This window comes from Tachysurus fulvidraco, chromosome 1 (genome assembly GCF_022655615.1).
Source record: "Tachysurus fulvidraco isolate hzauxx_2018 chromosome 1, HZAU_PFXX_2.0, whole genome shotgun sequence".
In the NCBI taxonomy this organism is placed as follows: domain Eukaryota; kingdom Metazoa; phylum Chordata; class Actinopteri; order Siluriformes; family Bagridae; genus Tachysurus; species Tachysurus fulvidraco.
Genome location: NC_062518.1, coordinates 21318845 through 21340204, shown reverse-complemented (window position 1 = coordinate 21340204; position 21360 = coordinate 21318845). Strand labels below are relative to the sequence as shown.

General features: G+C 38.2%; 1 protein-coding gene across 1 annotated transcript in view; it reads left to right on the top strand.

Annotated features, from left to right (window-relative positions):
* carmil3 (capping protein regulator and myosin 1 linker 3) overlaps nt 1-21360 on the top strand; it is a 47137-nt gene that overhangs the window by 1607 nt on the left and 24170 nt on the right. The window contains exons 2-12 of the mRNA XM_027148670.2: nt 244-338; nt 11883-11933; nt 12024-12083; nt 12170-12291; nt 12705-12799; nt 13088-13158; nt 13247-13320; nt 16701-16776; nt 18744-18832; nt 19017-19111; nt 19581-19667. Of these exons, the coding sequence (XP_027004471.2) occupies nt 244-338; nt 11883-11933; nt 12024-12083; nt 12170-12291; nt 12705-12799; nt 13088-13158; nt 13247-13320; nt 16701-16776; nt 18744-18832; nt 19017-19111; nt 19581-19667 (915 nt within the window). The remainder of the gene's footprint in view (nt 1-243; nt 339-11882; nt 11934-12023; nt 12084-12169; nt 12292-12704; nt 12800-13087; nt 13159-13246; nt 13321-16700; nt 16777-18743; nt 18833-19016; nt 19112-19580; nt 19668-21360) is intronic.

Genomic DNA, 21360 nt, shown 5'->3' with positions numbered 1-21360 from the left:
TTAAAGAAATATGTACAGCCAGATCTCAAGCGATATGATTCATCCTGCTGCAGTTTTTATATCAGAAGAGTAATAGAGCCTGGACGTTGTGTGGTGTGGTATGGTGTGTGAAGTGTGTGGGAGTGTGTCTCTGTGGCAGTAAAGCAGTGTGTAGCACAAAAAAATAGCAAACAATATTCAGAGATGGAGTGTTTTTTTAATCATGTTTCCTGCTTGTTGATGTACGGCTACCCTCATTCACAGAGAGCATCAAGAGAGTGATTGACAAACCATCCATCAAGTTTGCACAAGCCATCAAAGTGGAAAGCAAGAATGGGAAATCAGAAGACAGGGTTTTGGTAGGTCATTATAACAATTACTCTCTTTTACTGATGCATAATTAATGTAATTATAATGTTTGAATATAGCATATTTCACTGTCATTTAAGCATGGTGGATTTTCACGTCAGAATGTGTTGCCTATATTATAGTGTATGAAAGAAATAAAATAAAAACAATTAAACTTTGGGCTTGTAAAATTCTCATCGTGTCGGTGCGGCCGGCACTTATTTCCAGGGATTTCAGTACAGCGTAACAGATATTGCGTCATCAGGCAGGCGTGGCCTATTTGATCATCTAACCCTAACCATAACCGTAGTTTTTGGTTGTTTATTTGTTTTCTGAAATAAATCAACCTGTATGACTGTTTTGTCCTTCGTAGTATGCTGTTTTTTTTTGAAAGAAGGCGTTTTTCCAAGACCTCCGGAAACACGCCCACTTTACGTCGTGGTAACGAAACCCCTGGAATTTAGTGCCTGTCGTGTCAGTGCACATGTAATCACTCTTTACATCCATGGTGAGCAGAAAAGCATAGCTCAGTGTATAACATTACTCTATGGTGTTGTTGGCAAACACAAAGCATAGATATACAGGATTATTATTATTACTGATCAGCTTGTTTATTATTGATTAGTGATCAGCTTGTGATTATTTTTAATTGTACTGCGATACATTGAGTTGTTTCTTGTCGTCCTCTGTATTTGTTCACATCTGTACGACTGTCTGTCGATCTTCATTTCCGCATCTTTCTGACTCTCTGTTTAGACCTTCTTCTTATCTACTGTATCGTTTAATCTGGCTCACATTTTGTCTTCCTCTGTACACTTTTCCTTCATCTACTTTCCCTGTTCTTTGTTTTCTATTATTTACGTTTCAGGGTCGTATTCTCAGTATTTAGTGTTTTTGCTGCAAAATTTTGTTTGGCTGTGCATGCCTTTTGGGAACCCACACACAGACACACATGCACACACAGACTGTTTTATGTGGCCGTTCTACCCTGTCTGCCACCCTTTCTCCTTGTCTCTAAGTGTGTGAAAAAGTGTGTGTGAGACACGTGTTCTAGAGACGTCAACACAGGGCTTTAGGTCACGTTGAAAAATTCGGTCTGAAAGGCTTGTCATGCACACACACACACACACACACACACACACACACACACACACACACACACACACACACACACACACACACACATGCATGACTTTGTTTTATTCCTTATGAAGATCCTCCACTGACATCATTATCATAATGTCACCAAATAGTCCTATGTTATATGTAAATTTAATTCTAAACTTAACCTCAAACAAAAAAAAAATGTCTACACATGGTCCAAACAGTCAGATATTCCTGTCCTGGACACTTGGTGCCAACTCGGTGGAATGGAGCCAGAGAAGAAATATATGAGTACAGAGTGTTTTTAGCCAACTGGCAGGTCTCTGAGAACAAAAGAAAAGAAGACAAATATATGAACATACGAAGGTATACGGGGAAGCAAAGGTTACGAATGCTGCCTTGTATCTTTCTTCCTTCAATAATTTATCCCATTTTATTTCTTTCTCATTTCCTCCGGTGTCTCATCCCACACCTTCACATCTTATAACAGCTCAATTAGAGGCTGTGATTGCTACAGTGAGTGGTGTGACAGCCCTCTTGTGCTAGCATTTTCTGCTTTGTTGCACAGAGATTCACCCCAAAAAATTGCTATGGGGACAATTTCTGCCAAGACCAAGTTGTCCTGTAAGACTGTTCTTCCATTAATTACAGAAATAGTAGTATGAAAAAAAAAAAAAAAATAGTTTTCTTTATGCCCATCAGGCTTGCATCAGAGCTACAAGCTAATGCATTTATCAAGTTATAGGTTCTTATTTTACCAAAAACATAAAGCATACTGTATAGCACACAGTTCTGCATTTGTAAATAATGGCATTGGTTAAGAATACCTAATAGTTAGGAATTCTAAAAATGAACTAAGGTTTCACTGAGGTTCAATACTGTGGTGTAAGAGGCAGCCATCCTAGATGCCACCATCTTGGAACCATTTTTCCTTTAGTGCAGTTTACTCTCATTCTGCTCCTGGCATTCATATACTTGTAATAAAATCTTACGTTTTTAGGGGTCCAAATCAGGCTTCGGGGCCCTGGTGGTCCAGTGGCATGATCCCATGCCACTCAATTCAACCAAGCCACTGAGGGGTTAACTTATAAAATGCAAGGGTTGTGTAGGAGGTCTGCAGAGTACAATACATGCCAAACCAAAATATTGCAGATTGGATGATCCTCTGTGGCAGCTCCAAACAGGGAGCAGCCAAAGAACAACAGCATCTTATGTCAGGCTTGGGGGCAAGTGGCTTAATGGTTGCTTAATGGTTGAGTGAAGTGGTTTGATTTGTACCTTCACTTTGTGCAAGTTTGAATGCTCTCCTGCTTGTAGGGTCTGGGCACACTACAGGGTTTCCCACAGCACTTTGCAGTTTGGGCAGCTCGCCTAAGCTGGGTCGTCCAAAAAAAAAAAAAATTTTGCTTCACAAAAGGCTGTCAAGTGCATTTCGGAGAATAGCGCGGACACGCTTCACACACTGCGAGCGGGCACGCGTGCCACACGGCCGAAATGAGAGAAAGATGTGGTCCGTCACTGTCTGGAGGATAACTAGATAACTAATATTGTATTAGTCTATAGTTCTTGCAAATTTAAAGTAAGTTAGCTGGTGATTTTGTTGTTTGAGTTCTTCACCTGAACTCAAACATAAACCCTTGAACCACCACACCCCCCAACACCCGACCACCCAATGCCCCCCCGACCCCGCCCACCCGCCCAACCCTACTGCCTTAACTAACAAATTTTCTGCGGGAAACCGTGCACTAGTGTCCACCTTACGCAAGGACATCTCTGGGAAATTCTCTGGGGTGTGTGAGTGTGAGGAGGTGATGGTTGGCACCCTATCTAGTATATCTCCTGCTTGGCCCATAGGATAGGCTCCAGGATCCCCATGACCCTGATAATACTTTCTCAGAGTAGCTGGCAATATTGTCAAGACCTGTTGGCAAAAGTACTGTACTACAGGTGTTTAACTTCTAGTACAGTTCCACATATTATATTGTAACAACTTGGAACCTGGAGAAAGTGCTGGAGAAAATTTCGGTTCTGAAGGGTAAAGCTGTTCACAGGGCAACCAATGCATGTACATGGCACAAAGCTATGTTATATAGAGTAACAGCGAGATAAATGCCTTTATTAAAATAGGTCATAGAACATCTGTTTGGAGTTTGCCCAAATACATAAGTAAACGTGGTAAACGTTTGTCAGACTGCTGATCACTTTGAGGTCACCATTCTTACAATGAAGCATGGTGGTGGTGGTGGCGGTGGTTTTGGTTTTATGCTGAGAGCATACTTGTCACGAGCAGGAACTAGAAAAATTGTCAGGGTTAAATGGAAAAGCAATTGGGCCAAATATAGGACGATCTTAGGGCCTTTTTACACCTGGTCACGTCATGTGTTGTCTCTGTTCCGATAGCTATCTGATTTGTTAAAACTGTTCCATTTACATCAGGCCACATAAATGCGTCTCGGCGAATCGGATATCAATCCGATCTTTCTACTCCCTCCCAATATGCAAATATATTTTACCTCATTTTCAGGGTAATTGAAATGGAACACGCCTTGGTGTATACGGATTTCAGAATGCAATCATAAAGAAGACGTAAAAACTTGTTACGACGTTTATGCTACAAAAAACAGCATTTACTGTTTGCTGCATTTTCGCTGGCGGCAGCAGCGCATTTTAAGACCCAACGAGACACCTGGGTTAAAGATTACTCGCGAGTGATGTACTTCCGTTTGGGAGGAGTTTAGCGCTGATGTATGTTGCTTGAACAACCACATTCATTTACACCTGTCCAGTTTCATCTGAAATGCGTCCCAGACCACCTCCTGAAGGGGTTTGAACAATGATTTATATCTCGAAACCATTTCGGAGGGCGTATACACCTGGTCTTTTTACGATCGGATAGCTACTGTATCTAATCACAGAAAACACATGAAGTGACCAGGTGTAAAAAGCCTCTTAGATGAAAACTTTTCAAATCTGAAAAATACGTGTGACTGTGGACGAGGTTTGTCTTCCAACCGGTGAATAATGTTAAGCAGAATGGTTTAAAACCAAGAATCTGAACTAAACAAATGACTGTAAATAGTAACTGAATATTTCTTATATGGTATACTAATGTGGCTTACAAATAATTGTGATAGTATGCCATTTTAGATATAGTTTGAAACCTTTCCACCTTATTAAAATGATATCTTTTGCATTCTGGTTGTCCTACGCACATATTTCGACGCAAACACATGGATGGATAAGGAAAGGCAGACGATGTTGTTTGGCTATTACATGAAAGTGGGGTTGTAAACATTTCAGGCACGTATATAGCTTTGCTTGAATGTGAGGGTAGCTATTGGATTTGATCAGCTTTGGAATGAAAGCAGTGGTAAGGGGTGGAAAGTTAATACCGGTTGAGGCAGATCTGATGCAGCAGCTGTGACCCAGGAGTGTATAAGGGACAGAAAGAGAAAGAAGAATAGTACGGGAGCAGAAAGGTTATGGGGGCACAGTGTGATCTGATGTGTCCCTTAAGGCTACTTGTCTCCTCCATGGCTGCTTGTCTTGTCCCTATCTCTTATCCTAGGTGCTTGGTGGCAGCTGTGAACAGTCTGATTTGGAGCATTTTTGGCTTTTTATTCTGCATTGTCTCTCAGTCCGTTTCTTTTATTCAGTTCAGCTAATTTTGATTCAGGTCACTGTGCTTTAGTTTAAACTGACAAAGCAGATCTAATCTCTTTGTGTGGGCATTAAGTCTATTAGCCTCGTCGGAGTAGAACAATTCTATAAAAAAGCCTGTGCTTCTTGACCTGAACAAATAGTCCTGGTGAAATTCTTCTGTGTGTCACAAAATATCAATGGTTCAGAGAAGCTGAACCAAGGCTAGCAAATTCACGTTCTTTGATATATTGTGATATAAGGTGAACAATGCTGTTCATGTACAGTACATTGGTCTCCCTAAATATGGTCTTGTCTTTGTATTGTAATGTTTGTGTTGATTTTTCACATGCACCAAGTTTAACAAGAAATACCTAAAGTTCCTTCAATTTGTACCTGTAGCTCCTTCTACAAACCGGAAGTTTTGAGAAAATAGCATACTGGTAGGCATGGGCAAGAGTAAAAACTATGGATGCACCGATACCACTTGTTCTCTTCCGATCTGATTCCGATACCTGCGTTTGCCGGTATCGGCCGATACCGATATCAATACCGATCCGATATCTGTGTTCTTTTCTACCTTTAAAACTAAAGAATGTATACAACTCATTTAGTTATTAAGATTTATTTGTTTCTGGCAAAGAAATACAAAAATGCCCATTATTGGATGAAAAATGGAAACACAAGAAACCTTAAATATAGTATCAATGCAGTAACAAACAGTACTTTTAACAGTTAGTGGTATAACAATCTAAACTATACAGTATATACCGCAATTATTAAATCAAAGATTTTCTTTAGAAAAGGCAATATTTTAAAGTGAATCTTAAATTAAACTCTTGAAACACAATGCAAAATGTATTAAACCGTAAACCTTGCACCCAAATGAGCGACATGTTTAACGCACTGAGGTAAATAGAAAGAGCGCCTGCTAAACTTGCCTTTTTGTCGCAGGCGGTTGTGCAACGTATTTCCTATGAAATGTATTGTATTTATTTTCATTAATGTAATTTAATATGTAAGGTATTTTTCTTATAAGTTCAAGCAATAGTCTGTGACGTTTGCTGTTTATTAATCAACCACCACGGGCATGGGCGTCGGAAGTAAATAAAAAGTGGGCGTGTCCTCTCCCACACACATATAATGGTTCCGAAGCCTATGGTTTTCAGGAAGCAGGCACGTGGTCAATGCTGTAGGTAAAACGCGGAATGGAGTTTAATTTATTAGGGCATTCCTCGAGCAGAATGGATTCGACTGGTGGCACTCTGAAAAGTAATAAAAAAAGACATGCGCTGAATAGAGACGGTAAAAGTGGGTGGGTCCAATTTATTGCTCTTAAAAAGTGGGTGGGTCCTGTCCCACCCATATATAATGGTTCCGACGCCCAATGACCACGGGTATCGGATTTGGATCGGTCACGCACCACCGATACCCGATCCACTCAAAATGCTTGGATCGGCGCCGATACCGATACAAAATATCGGATTGGTGCATCCCTAGTAAAAACGTTTTACAATTTATTGTGTGCTGCTGCGCAACGGGACCCAATGAATGCTCCTCGGGTAGCATGAGAGAGGAAGGTGATAATTTCTTAAACTGACTTTTAATAAACATGATTCAAACACAGAATCTGAAGAAAGGAAAACACCATCTACCATTAGCTAGATGGACAACACCTGATTACCTCCTGATCAGTATAATCTTACCCTTACCAAGGTCTGCCTAGAGTTGTTTATGAGCCAACTTGTCTCCAGCTCATTGTGACCCTCTAATAAGTTCATACAAACAATCTCTGCTAATAACAATCTCTAGTCACAACCAACCAACTACTAGTCCTGTACACAGTTTAGTTTAGTACCATACAGTTTAGTTATAAAACAAATGGAGCAATTAAGAGTATCCAATTGATGTTTTTGAGAGGTTAAAGAAACTGGAGATCCCAGTGGAAACCAATGCAGACAGTGGAAATGCGTGCAAAACGTTTACACAAATAACTACTAGGTTTACTGTCTGTGTTGGTGTAATCAAGGTTCTCCAGTTTCCTAAATAAAATTGGCTTGATATGGGTTAGGTACAACAAGTTACCCCTAGGTGTTAATGTGTATACAGATGGTGCACTGTAATATACCGACAAACTATGTTGTGTGCCCACTTCATGACAGGGGTCCTCTGGTGCCACTGTGACATTTGGCCATACTTTGTAGCCAACGTTTGTTGACACCTGGTCATCAGATCCATACATGCTTGTAGATGCAGTAAAGGGAATTTGTAATTCTACAGCATACAAAGACATTCTAGAGCAGGGTTGGTCTGGGTTCAAGTTTTCATTCAAGTCACATCGGGAGCCACATCTCTTCCACCTGTCTTTTTAATCAGGTGGTCCTGGCTTTCAGTAGACTTAGGTGTGGTTTCTGCTTGGTTGAAATGGAAACCTGCACCCACACCAGCTCTTCCTGGATAAGATTGTTCTAGAAAACTGTGTGCGATCTACAGTTTGTGGAAGGATCACACATGGGTTGTGGTTTTCTCAGCTTTCATCATGGCCTGCTACATCGAAAGCTCTACTATGACTAGCTTGACCAAGCGTAAAATACACAGTTATGGTAGACTTCTGGTGCCATTTTTTCAGGTGGCCTTGTCCAATGTTTATATTTGAATTGAAACAAGTGGATGGAAACCTTTATGTTCATTGGTAGCTTGGTTGCCAGTTTGGTTGAGGTCCTGAGCCATGTGTCAAATAGGGAGAGAGAAAACAAAGGAAAAAAAAAGGATTTCAGGTTGCTGAGCTCTGCCCAGGTCATGCTGTCTCTTGCGAGTTTTTTGGCATCATTTGAATGTTATCTTTGAAGTGTAGACAGCTAATGAACCCATGTCTCATGCTGCTTTGCACTTGCCCCGTCTGTCCAAGTCTCCTCTCTTCCTCTCATTCATTATTTCTTTCTCTCTATCTCTGGATCTTCCTTTGAAGTCAGAAGTTCGTCATGGTGCAGTGATTTACAGGTCAATACTGAGAGCTCTTTGCCCATGATACGGGGCATTAAGCCCTATCACCAGTATCATCTATTGCTTTCTCTTTCTCTTTGTCTCTCACTACATTTTCAATTGCTATCTCAGTGAACAAAACCTTTTAGGGTTCTGTTTAAACGACAGAATCAACAGACTTCATTCTACTAAGTTCTCAGCAAGTACAAATATCTTGAATATAGGCAAATTCAATTAAGTTTTGTTTTTTATTCTGCCTTGGAATATAATAATACCAAAAACAAGAAATTCAGAAGTTTATTTCTTAACGAGCAAACCAGTCACAAATCCTCTGAGGCAGTATAAGGAGTAAATGAAACTTTGAGAGGAACCAGATTCAAAATTGAACCAATCATCTCTTGGGCGATACTGGATAGAAGACTTATAAATCATTTCATGATGCTGTTGAAGATCAGTACAATGTTTGTAGGAAGGATGTTGAGTATGAGATTTTTGCAAAGAAGAGTCATGGGAAGTGCACATTATTCATTCATTCATTCATTTTCTACCGCTTATCCGAACTACCTCGGGTCACGGGGAGCCTGTGCCTAACTCAGGCGTCATCGGGCATCAAGGCAGGATACACCCTAGACTGAGTGCCAACCCATCACAGGGCACGTGCTAACCACTAAGCCACCGTGCCCCCCTAGTGCACATTACAGTCTTTATAATTTCAGGCAAATGGTTTTAAGGAGTCCTGGCAATATTGGATAATTTTAACCTTGTACAAGATTTTGATATGAATTCCAGCAAATACCAATATTAAATTCTTCAATTTTGTGCTGCATTGTCTATACAATTAACTACAGTTGCTATGCTTCAGTGCTCACTGTACCCTTGTTTTATGCAGCTGTGCACAGATTTACTGTAGTACATCCTTCAAGCACAACACGGCATATTAAAAATTGATGTATCTGTTTAGCCGCTGAGGTTTTCTGAGGCAGTTTTCTTCTATCTTTTTCTCTATACTTTGTCATTTGTGCAGTACATTTTTTTTCTTTGGACCTGTCAAAGCCTCGACAGGGTGAAAATCTCAATAACAGGTTGGTGTGTTGGAGAGTTCTTTGTCTTTCTGGGATCTGTGACAGGACATGTTGGTTTAAGCAGAATGAGACTTACAGAACACCCAATTTTACATCCACTTTCTCCAACTCACCATCATGTTACAGCTAGCAGATGAATTCACAGAAGAAGTAAAACAATGGACAGGAAAAGCTGAAGTCTTTTTTAACAGGATTCTAAGTGACCATGTGGCTTCTTCTCTCGCAATTACTGAATCATTAGTTAGAGGACTTGAGGGGCTGGAATTGACAGAAAAGAAAACAAAATGGCAGGCAAGAAGAAATGAAGAGAAAACGGATTGTTATTGTATTGGTCTTATAAAGGTTATTTGAATTGGCTAGATAACTACATCGAATCCCAAGTTCAAATCCTGCACAAGCTTTCATAGAAAGGAAGCAATACTCTCACTTCCCTAGTAATCACAAACACTAGCCAATCATGGGCTTCTGTGAGCTTGTGTATGCAGAAGAGGGTGGGTAGCACTTTTCTCCAAATTTTGCTACTCAGTTTGAAAATTCATGAATTCATATGGAAGTCAATGGCACTCATTCAGATTTTGCATGAATGGACAGAACCTCCTGTGGGTGGAAATTAGCAAGGGGTGTTGGGGCATATAAGGTTTACATCATGTACATTATTTCTTCAGTTATGGTTCAAAGACTGTAGGTTGTAGTTCTTCTTACACAGATCTGACATCTTATGAAGATATATGTATTTCAGTTTTACCCAAACCTAGCATAAAGGAGACAGGCGTATAGTGGCTTAGTAGTTTTACAGGTTTGAATCAGACTTCCTGGGTTGGGGGTCTTGATTCCTACCCTTTGTGTGTAGAGTTTGCATGTTCTCCTTGAACTTCAGGTGTTTTTCCTCATGGTTATCTGGTTTCTTTGCCCAGTCCAAAGCCATAAGTTGTAGGCTGACTGGGTTCCCGAAACTGTCTGTATTGTGTGAATGAGTGTGTAAAGTTGCTGGGAAATGTGACACGTATACAACGACGTCAGACTCGGCTCTGTGATGGCTCTCTAGCCGATGGAAAGGCAAACCGGTTCTTAGAAGGTTCGAACCAGGTTCGAACTTTGAACCAGCACCAGTGCTAGCTCTGAACCAGCACCCGGTTCTTTTTGGTGGAAAATTGGTATAAATGAGCCTTGCACTCTGAGTTAGGACCCTGTCTACAGTATCCCCTGTCTTGTTCCTCAGAGTTCCCGGAGAGTAGGCTTCAGGCTTCCTGCGATCTTGCATAGTACAAGTGGTTCAGAAAATAGATGGCTGGATGAATAGAGAAAAGATTAGCTGTAGTGCTAAATGTTGGCAAAGTCATACTGTAATTACATATAGTTCTGTATAATCAGTGTAGACATGACTGCCAACAATACATTTACAAGTTACGAGTCTAAATGATCTAAAAGGAAAACAATACAGGAAGTGACACAAAACTTGTGGGACATCATATTTTATATTTTGTAGAATTTCAATTACCGCACACAAACTACATGACACAATGAATGAACGAAAAAAACAAACAAATCTAAATGTTTCGATGATACTGTATACAATTTACTTCAGATAATTCACTCATATTTATCACTTTTATCTCATAACTTATGTTTTCTGCATTCTTCCATGACAGGGAACTTTCAAACGCGGTTCTGTCATAAGAAAGATTTTTTTTTTTTACTTTACTTTTTACATCCTCAAAGACAAAAAAAAGTGCGACACTGCAGAGGAAAGCTCAATAGAAGAATATAATGGGACAAAACCTGAATAGAGAAAGGAAGTAGACGAAGGAAGGACATTCTTTGGCTGTTTCTCTAATTTCCAGTCTATTCAGGAATCACTATTGAGGACCTGTTCAGGATGTTGTTTATATCTGAGAATATTAGCATGGTATTTTATATATATATATATGTATATATATATACGGATATATATATACATATATATATATATATATATATATATATATATATATATATATATATATATATATATATGGATTTAAATTACCAGCTATTATAATATTCTTTAATTCGTTGTCAATATCCTGCACTGCTATAGATCCTTCTGTTAGAGGTAGACACAATTGATCTTGGAACCCACAATGCATAAATAATTCATACCAATAGACAGCGTTTTGGATTTTTCCAGGTATTTTGAACTACCGTGACATATTAAAAAGCAATCAATATTGTAACGATAATCTGATATTGCTTCATGGTTTTGGAATAGATGTGTAGGTGGAGAATAATATGAGGTAGAATAAAAGGGCTTCGGTAGAAGCATAAATCCAGGGATAAGCATTTCTTTTGGCTGGTTTTCAGAAGGCTAATTAAGCCTAGTTAATTAAATCCTTTTTATTTAATAGACACCTTATACTGACAAGGTAATTTAGACTATTCCTAATTTATGTGTAGATCTGACTCAGTCGCTTCGACTCGCTTCGACCCATATTAATCTTCTGGGGGATTTTTATTACTGTGAAGGCGGAAGACTCTTTTTGATCATCAAACCTTTTAGCTTTTAAGATAGGAAAGAGTGTCCTGTGTTAAAGCTGTGTGAAGGGTATTTTTATCTTATTAACCACACAACAGAGAGAGAACAGGAAGCCACAACAGGAAGTAGTTTGTTTTGCAGATAAAATCAGATTTAAATAACGTTGTAAATTTACCAGATGTAGTTACCATGTTGTCAACGTTACAATAATAAATCGACTGTGAAATATGTTTTAGGTGTTGTCTACGTGGCGGCTTTACCTCATGGCTCCAAAATTACCAACCAAGGTGATGTAGCATTTATAACTCTTTATAAATATAAACTTCGCTCTAGGTCACCTCTACAATAGTTTAAATGCATGATTATTGTGCTTATAGGTAGAGCAAACATTTAACTACCTGGAGATTCGTGCTATAAGCCCGCATCCAGAGAACCAGGTGAGGGCCATTCTGCAAGAACACATTTAACCTATATTATACTTCTTTTAACAAACAAACACTTTGTGTTTGTGGCTATCTCTCAGGTCGTCATAGAGACGGACAAATCCACCTACATCTTCAAGCTACAGTCAAGTGACCACATGGACCAGCTGCTCGGCCACATCAATTTCACCCTCTCACGCATCTTTAACAACTCCATCTGCGTGTGAGTGTTAAGGGTGTGGGTGATATATATAAAACCACTTGTCATGACATTGTTCACATTGTACATTTAGACATGGGAACGTGGACTTGTTCAGACTGCAGTACGGGGCGGAGTTTATGCGTTCTTTCTCACTTTGCCAGCAGGAGTTCTTTAAATAAAAAAAATAATAATAAAAATAAAGTCTGCATTTTCTACACTATGAGTCAAAGACTCAGGGAATGAGTCACAGACTCTGAATAAGAGCAAATGGTTAAGCTGTGGCAAATGGTTAAGTAATTTATTTTGGTTAACACTTGATTTTCAAGCATTACTTCTATTCACAGCTGGTTTTTCACACGTATGAGGCAGAATTGCTCTGATGATACTTAACATGAAAAATAACATCTCTGAATTCTCTCCTTTCTCTCTTTCAGTCCCGCTATCTTTCAAGCAGATGGTGAGATTTCTGATGGGGGGCATAAATATTCACCAAGCTCGGAAACATCATTGGAGGCTCAGAGAGCGTGTGGTGAGGAAAAGCCCCTCACACACTGCGAGATAATGACCTGTTAACATGCCTTCTTCATCGTGGCTAATTTGTCGTGCATATGTTATTTGTTCTAATTTGTTGTTCCTATATTTAGCATCTAATCGTCCCTCAGTTGTTATTTCCTTTCAAATCCAGTCAAAGTCCGTGTTTTATCCTCATCTTTCTGTACACTGGTGGGAAATGTCCTCTTTTAGACTTGATAGTAAAAGCCGCTCTTGGAGTTAATTTCACACCAGTGACTTTGCAACACATTTTGGACTCTTCCAGGAGGTTTTTCTGAGACCTACGCTGCACTCTGTGACTACAACTGCATTAGCTGCAAAGAAGAAGTGCAGTGGGTAAGATGATGTCACATCCTATCTCTGTGTTCACTTTAAAGTTTTTTTTTCTTACGTTATAAAATCTCTCTCCGTCTTTTGTTTTAAGGATGTGGACACTATATATCACTCCCAGGACAATAGGGAGTTTAATCTGTTGGACTTCGCTCACCTAGAGAGCAGGTGGAGTATATTCTTTCAAAAATAAGCCACTGCAACAATACAACACATCAACGCCAAACTATATTTATACCTTCTTATATTTTTGGACCATTATTCTGAACAAATGGGCTTCAAACAATGCTTTCAATCACTTTCAGGCCCAATGGAAGTCCATGGCACTATTTTGTCTACTTATACTGTATTAATTGGGCTGAATTTGTTTACATATCCAAAATTAACGTCTCCAACGACCAATAACGAGTGGTCCCGGGAAGGGAATTTTACAAATCGCATACATCCTTCGTAGAAACTGTGAAACACTTTCTATTTGCTGACATTGACTTTCACTGTTGATCTGCTGCCAAAATTGTCTGGATATGTCTGCATTTCCTGGCGTGAGACACCAAACAGCACTTTTAATCACTTTCTAATTATCATTACCATTAAAATAAGTAGTCAAATGTTTCGGCTGATGCTTCATTGTGGGCCGATTAATTTTTTTTTCTTTTGTTCAAAAACCAAAAGCGTCCTTTTTGTCGATTTGCCTTGAACGATATCGTTCTGCATCCCAAATAAATAATGTTAGTTATGTATACTCATCGTACACTCACTAGCTGAAAGACTACCAAAATATAAGACGGTGGAAGGAGGCGGGGCTTCGAGAGATCTCTGAGAGTTCAGAATACCAACATAACAGCACATGTTGATGACTTAGAGATGGGAAAAAAGGAAGAATGCTCTTTTGCCGTATTTATGAGTGATGACTCATACCAGATTGTGCGTGTGTTAAAATGCGAAGCTCCCACACTAAAACATGAGAAGGTCTGCGATTCTATGATTTATCTCCCTGGAGCTGGGTTCAAATACCAGCTGTATCCCATGGCTCGTTGATAAGCTTTCTCTGCCAAGCTGAGTTGGGTAACATGATGAATATTAGTGCGTGAATGAGGCACAGTAACACGAATAGGAATATTGAATAAAAGGAATCTTCTAATATGGTAACAAACTCCTGTTTGCAGTGGCATAGAAAGAAAAAATCTCTTGACACTTTATCTCTTGTCTTTACATCTTTTAATATTTCTTCCAAATTTAGTTATTGCAGTGAATGGTTCTGCAAGTATTCATACCAACAAACTGTTCTAGATTTAATAGCATATAACGTACATCTAATTTGAATGCTAAAAATAAATATTCACCCAGTCATTCACATTCAATTTAGAATAGCCGGTCAATCTAACCCAGTGTTTTGTTTTGTTGGGAGGAAATAGTATAATCGGCAACTGTAGCTATAATTTTCTTATCAACTGTAGCTATAATTTTCATTTTAAATGTGGTCACATGTAAAAAGCGAACATTTTCATTTATATCTAAAATAAAAGTCTAAGAAGAATGCAACAAAATCTCTCTTCGGTTATGACAGAATTCACACATTATCGAAGCTCTTATTAAAGCCAATCAGCATCTCTGCTGATTTCCTTCCTCACACTAGCCATGGCACAGAATGGAAGATTTCTTCCTCATGTCAGATATAATTTTCAGTTTCACTTCCTGTGTGATTGTATACGCCTCCAGCCGTACAGAAATAGCCTCATATCTTGACACCTTTGTCATAGAGACACACACGGAAAAAAAAAAACACATAAGAAACAGATGTGATGAAGAACAGCTGGAGATCTTAAATCAAGCATAAATTCATAACATGGCTTAATACACATGGAAGGCAACAATAACGAAACAAAATAAATAGTCCATATGCCCAAACAAAGGAACTGTAGAGGCCCAAAACCAAAATGTGGCTTAATCACAGACCAAAACACAGAACAGGAGAACACAGTCAGGTAACAGCTGCTACAGTACATGGTGATAATATGTGACTTACATGAGGTAATTAAGTGTCGTGCCAAGCTTAGTAAGATTATTAAGATGTTTATTGACAGCTATTGCTACTGTTAACAAGAAGAAGAAGAATCTAAGAAGATGAAAAAGGAAGAGATGTCTACAACACAGATTCTGAAGTTAAAGGGTGTGCCATGAATAGTTGCCATGATAATTTCTCATAGATACGTTGCCTGTTTTTCTGATCAATATTCTCGCTGCCAGCTTCGTTAAGGTGATATTTCTTTGCCCTGACACTAAAGTTTATGCCATTTATCTCTGCTATGATATGATATATTTGAGCTGTTCCGCTTTCTTCCAAGAAAGAGAGTCATGGAGCCTCGCCAAGACCCTTCTTTTGGGAAATGCAGCTTTAATATGGTATTGAAGTAATGTAATGCTTTTAGATTCATGACATATGACATATGTGGCTGAACAGGAAGTACCAGGTTATTTTTATGTTTAGAACCCTTTTTATGATGCCGTATCCATCAATGATCATTAAAACTGCGCTTATAACTTTCTGTGACCATTCTATCAGCACCTCATAAAGCTCTGGTAATTGAATTTGTGTTCAACTGCAAACGTTACTTTCCATTATAACGTCACAAGATGTACTGTACATAAACTCTGTAACTAATTATGTCTTGTGAATCATTATAAACCAACTGATCAGGGATGAACATTACGTTGCATTTTAAACGTTAAGTTACAAACTGCTAATTCATTAGATTTTCATAATTATGAAAAGAATACGATTCCATAATTAGAGGTTCATGAGGCATTATTAGAGTTTATAGACATGCTTAGAAAGAAATCTAAGCACTTTTTTTTTTTTATAAAAAGTATTGCATTTAGTATTATTTGAGTTAAGAAAATCCCTAGAAGGAATCATTACCAACCTCAAAGCACAAATTAGTATGATTTATTATTTATGGCATCATAGAAAGTGTTATTGTGAATGTGTTTTTATTTTTTTTTTCAGTGCAAAGCTGCTCGTTGCTACAGCTTTAGAGATAATATGTCCATGAGAATGAAGTTAATAAGATTCTTCCTCCCAGTTATATAAAAAAGTCCCTTGTGAGAATACAGTCATAAGCCTTTGCTTCAATTTAAGGCACAGACTTCTCTCTCTTTCTCCTCCTTTCTTTTTGCAGCTCTGTGTCTTTTTTGAAGGAGGAATAGGCATTGAGTGGGCTACAGCTTGTTCCTTTTTTTTTCCACAGTACAATGGTTTTAGGCCTACGGCCAGCATTAAAAGCGATATCACAGACACGTGGTGCTGAGTAGCATCAGTTTCCCCATCGATCTTCTCTTCCTCTCTTAGCTTCTGTCTCATGGAGTGAGCATATCCTGCTGAATGTGTCATTTTGTACTATTTCTGGCTCTCGGAGTTTGTTTCAGGATTCACTTGTGACGGAAAAGATTGGCCAACTGCCTTTTTTTGGAGTAAAGTGCCTATTTTTTTCTCAATGTCTCCTTTGTGTGTGTGTGTGTGTTGTTTTTTTTTTGTTTTTTTTTTGCAGAGACCTCGCAGTCATCGTGGCATCTTTGGCGTACAATACATGGTTCACCAAGCTCTACTGCAGAGACATGCGCTTAGTAAATATTTCAGCAATTTTTTTATCTTGCTTGCATATACTGTATATTGGGAATATACTTCTTTAGGTACTCATTAATTATCACACTCCTTACTACTACATAAATGTATATAAAGCTATTATCCATAAGATATTAACTGATCAGATCCAAACTGAATCTTTTTTTTATTTGAACCTGCCAAAAGAATTTGGACATTTTTGACAGCAAGCTAAGGAAAACGTTAGCTTATGATATAAAACATTACATGGTAATGGAAATTACAGGTTACAGTTTGTTGAACAAAATCAGAACCATCAATACAAATCTCTAAATTTCAAATCTCAGCAGTAGCTCGAGCTAGCTAGAATAAGCGTCTTAAGTTTTTTTTTTAGTATCCCATTTTAGATGTCAAATTTTTTTAATTAACACAACAATCAAGCAAACTCCAGGATATTCCGCAGAGTTTGCAATTTTTAAAATTACCACAGATTTTCCGTAGATCTTCTGCAAATCCTTTTTTGATTAATATGTGAAACATGATTAAAGATCTTATGGGAGTTTTGAACAAGAATCCTGTGTTCCTCTGGAAAAAAAAGCACAAAATAATTTGCAAAATTTAGAAAAAAAATCAAGCATTCTGATCCACAAAATCCTGTATGGTCTAAAATGTTTTCAACACATTGAAGTTCTTTTATTTTTAAATGTCTAATTAAAATCCAATTGCTGTGGTACAAGAAGTGAAGTGAAGAATCCTTTGTTTGCAGTTTTGCAAAAAAAAAAAACAGCAGCAAAAAAAAAAAAAAAAAAAAACAGCAGTAAAATCAAGCAAAAACTGCACTCTGTAATATTAAAAGTTTTAAATATTATATTTAATTCAGAACAGCAAGGAAAACCTGATATAACACATAAAATGATATAATTTTATTTAATGGTTTATTTAATTAGGTATATACAAATTCTAATAGTTGAAATTTATATTTATAGCCTCCAAGCTTGGGTTTCTTTTGACCTTAATTTCATAGTGGAGGCAATGCAAGTAAAGTAATTTAGCGATAACATTACATTATGGAGATAATATATTCTTTCTTTTCTACCAAAGGAAAACAAACTTTTATCCTTTACTAATTTGTAAAATTTAGACCAGTATTATTAGATCAATATAATTTACACTTTATCGGAATTGACCATCTCCATACATTAAATAGACCTTCAAAGTTCTCAACCGTCTAATGATTGACTGTATGCTATACAGTATAATTCAATGGGCATACAGTGTTAAAAATATATCAACAAATCAAGAATTCATGCCATTTTATCATTTGTGACAATTACACGATGTAGTTAGCGATACATCATGAATAGGCTAACAGACTCCAGTGTCGAACTTGAGGATTAGCGCTCCTGGCACTTACCACAGTAAAATGGTTCAAAAGCTGTCTACTTTACCTCACAAAAAGTTATGAACTCCATCTACTTTTAAAATAAAAAGGTAAGTTTTGTGAATTTGAAAGTTAGTTTGTTTGCTAATTCTAGGGTAGACTAGCATGGTCTAGCAATCCGGTATCTAAAGTAAATGGCTAGGCTGCTGGTCAAATGCTAGCTTGTACAGAGACAGAAAATTGCTTTAAAATTGAAAATAATTTTAGATAATTGATTTGTCACTTTTTACATGAAAACCTTCCTACTTTTTTAGTGTTTTTTACTCCCAGTTTGAACGGATCTAGACACTTTCATCACATATTTTGCCTTTGTATTGTATATTTTATGGTTTTTAACACATTGTGTTATTTGTTATTTTAATAATTTGGGGCCTTTTGATGCTGGGGATTTATTTTCCTTTAATTTGTCATGTGTATTTTTTCTTCCTAGATAAAGTGTAAGTAATGCACAAGGCAATGGAGCCATGAAGAATATAATCTAATTGTGTGTGTGTGTGTGTGTGTGTGTGTGTGTGTGTGTGTGTGTGTGTGTGTGTGTGTGTGTTACAGAGCTCAGAGGTTGTGGAGCAGGTTCTCCATACCGTCAGTAAATCCAGCAGTCTGGAAGAACTCACTCTGGAGAACGCCGGCCTTAAAGCGTGAGATGTACTCTCTCTCTCTCTCTCTCTCTCTCTCTCTCTCTCTCTCTCTCTCTCTCTCTCTCTCTCTCTCTTAACAGTCTGTGTATCTTTTCCTTTCATTCTGTGCTGCGCTTGAACTTTCTGACAGCCACAACTCGATTTCATTATTTTTTCCCCCTATTTGTCTTGTTTTTGCCCGTAGAGATTTCCCTCAGAAAATGGCTACCGCTCTGTCAGAAAACCCAGCATCTGTGCTCCACTCCCTCAACCTGGCCCACAACACATTCGACAATCAAGGTGTGAAGACAAGCGACTGTCACCTCGCTCTTTTATTTATTCATTTTTCTCATTCTGTTTGTCAGGTTAGGCTTCTTCTTCTTGATCATCTTCTTCTTGATCACTTAAATGCTAGAGGTTATTGTATTGTGTTTGTGTGTGTGTGTGTCTGTGTGTGTGTCTGTGTGTTTGTGTTGGTGTGTGTGGGTGTGGGTGTGTGTGGGGAAGATTGCTCTTGTCTATGTGTGCCAAATCCAGTCCTGTCAAACACACCAGATGCTATCCATGTGCCTGACATGTTAACAAGTGTGTGTGTGTGTGTGTGTGTGTGTGTGTGTGTGTGTGTGTGTGTGTGTGTGTGTGTGTTATTTATATTTCAGTGACTGCAGCAAACCCACTTGCTGTGTCATTTTTTCAGCCCAAGCTAATAGATTCTGTGCATGTGTGTGTTTGTGTGTGTAAATGTGTGTGTGCATGGTTGATTTTGCAGGAGTGTCAAATCTCATCCAGCAGGTGTGTCAGCTCAGCAAAGGCCTCCGTCTGCTCAACCTCTCCAAGACCTCATTCTCCTCTAAAGGTGTGTGTGGCACACATGCAGGAGCCAGTGCCCCCTGCTGGAAACCTTCACACTCCCTCACACACCCTCACACGATCAGCTCGGATAGGTTAGATGATTTGACACATCAAATTATGCTTTTTAATCAAGATTGCGTCATGAAAGTCTGTAATTATTTTACAATAGTGAGGCAGGAGTGTATTAGAAATATGTATGGAATAAAACACTTCATCAAAAAAAATTCACTATTTTGCATTAAAAATATGTCATTTTGTTTGTTTCATGTTTAAAAAAGTTACAAAAGACTGTATTGAATGTTAAAAAGCAGCTATGACACTGGAGACTCCTTCCAAAAATGTAACTTAATTAATTCATTTAATGCAAAGTGAATATTCTTTACTCAGATAACTTTAATTGATGATGTTAAGTGTCAGGTGGGCATGATGGCTTAGTGGTTAGCACGTTCGCCTCACACCTCCAGGGTTGGGGGTTCGATTCCCACCTCCGCCTTGTGTGTGTGGAGTTTGCATGTTCTCCCAGTGCCTCGGGGGTTTCCTCCGGGTACTCCGGTTTCCTCCCCCGGTCCAAAGACATGCATGGTAGGTTGATTGGCATCCCTGGAAAATAGTCTGTAGTGTGTGAGTGTGTGAGTGAATGAGAGTGTGTGTGTGCCCTCCGATGGGTTGGCACTCCGTCCAGGGTGTATCCTGCCTCGATGCCCGATGACACCTGAGATAGGCACAGGCTCCCCGTGACCCGAGAAGTTCGGATAAGCGATAGAAAATGAATGAATGAATAAATGAATGTTAAATATCAGGGATTTTATTGGTCATATATTGTATAAATGCATCAGGATTTGTTAATTCATCCGTTGAAAACATTGTATTGAAACTGAATCAGTTGCAGAATAGATCGATGCACGTTTCCTTCATCGCACTTACTCTCCTGTAACCCTGACATCTGCAACATGACCCGATGATTCAATTAGTCCTTTCATTATTGAGAAAATGACTCAGTTGATTACTCTGATATGGCATCGTATTGATGGAAACGTCTGACAGAACATTAGAGCGCTAAACGACAGCAACATCAAAAATGTTCAAAAGCAAACGCAGTCTTTTTTTATTAAAGCCAGGAAAGAAAAATAATGTCCTAGCTGTATATAAATCGGAAAGGAAAATGGAGTGGACTGAATTAGCCTTGATAGCTGCGTTTGATGTTTGATGAAGCATGCTTTTTGATGTGGCACACTGCCATTGGAGCATCCTCTGCCTCCAAATCTGGGGCAATGATCCATAATTTGTGGATTATTTTATTTATTTATTTATTTAATAGATGGTGTTCATTTTCAAAAATGAAAAGGAGAAAATGTAATTCAGACCCTGATGACGCTTCAGTTTAGAAGTCATTAAAATTTTAAATATAGTACTTTAATTGTTGCTTTTATCATTAGAGCTCTGGAATGTTCCAGAGAACATTAGGAAAAACAAACTCGTTAAAAGAGTCTTCTGATTAATCTGATTATAGTGCACTTATTATGCCTGGGCTGTTCATGGTTCTTAGGCTTTATAGTGTATCTTGTTAAACAGAAATGTTACGGATTGAGATGATGTGATAGATTTATATAATATTAATTACTGATTGTTATTAGTGATTTCTTAATGGAATATATATATATATATATATATATATATATATATATATATATATATAT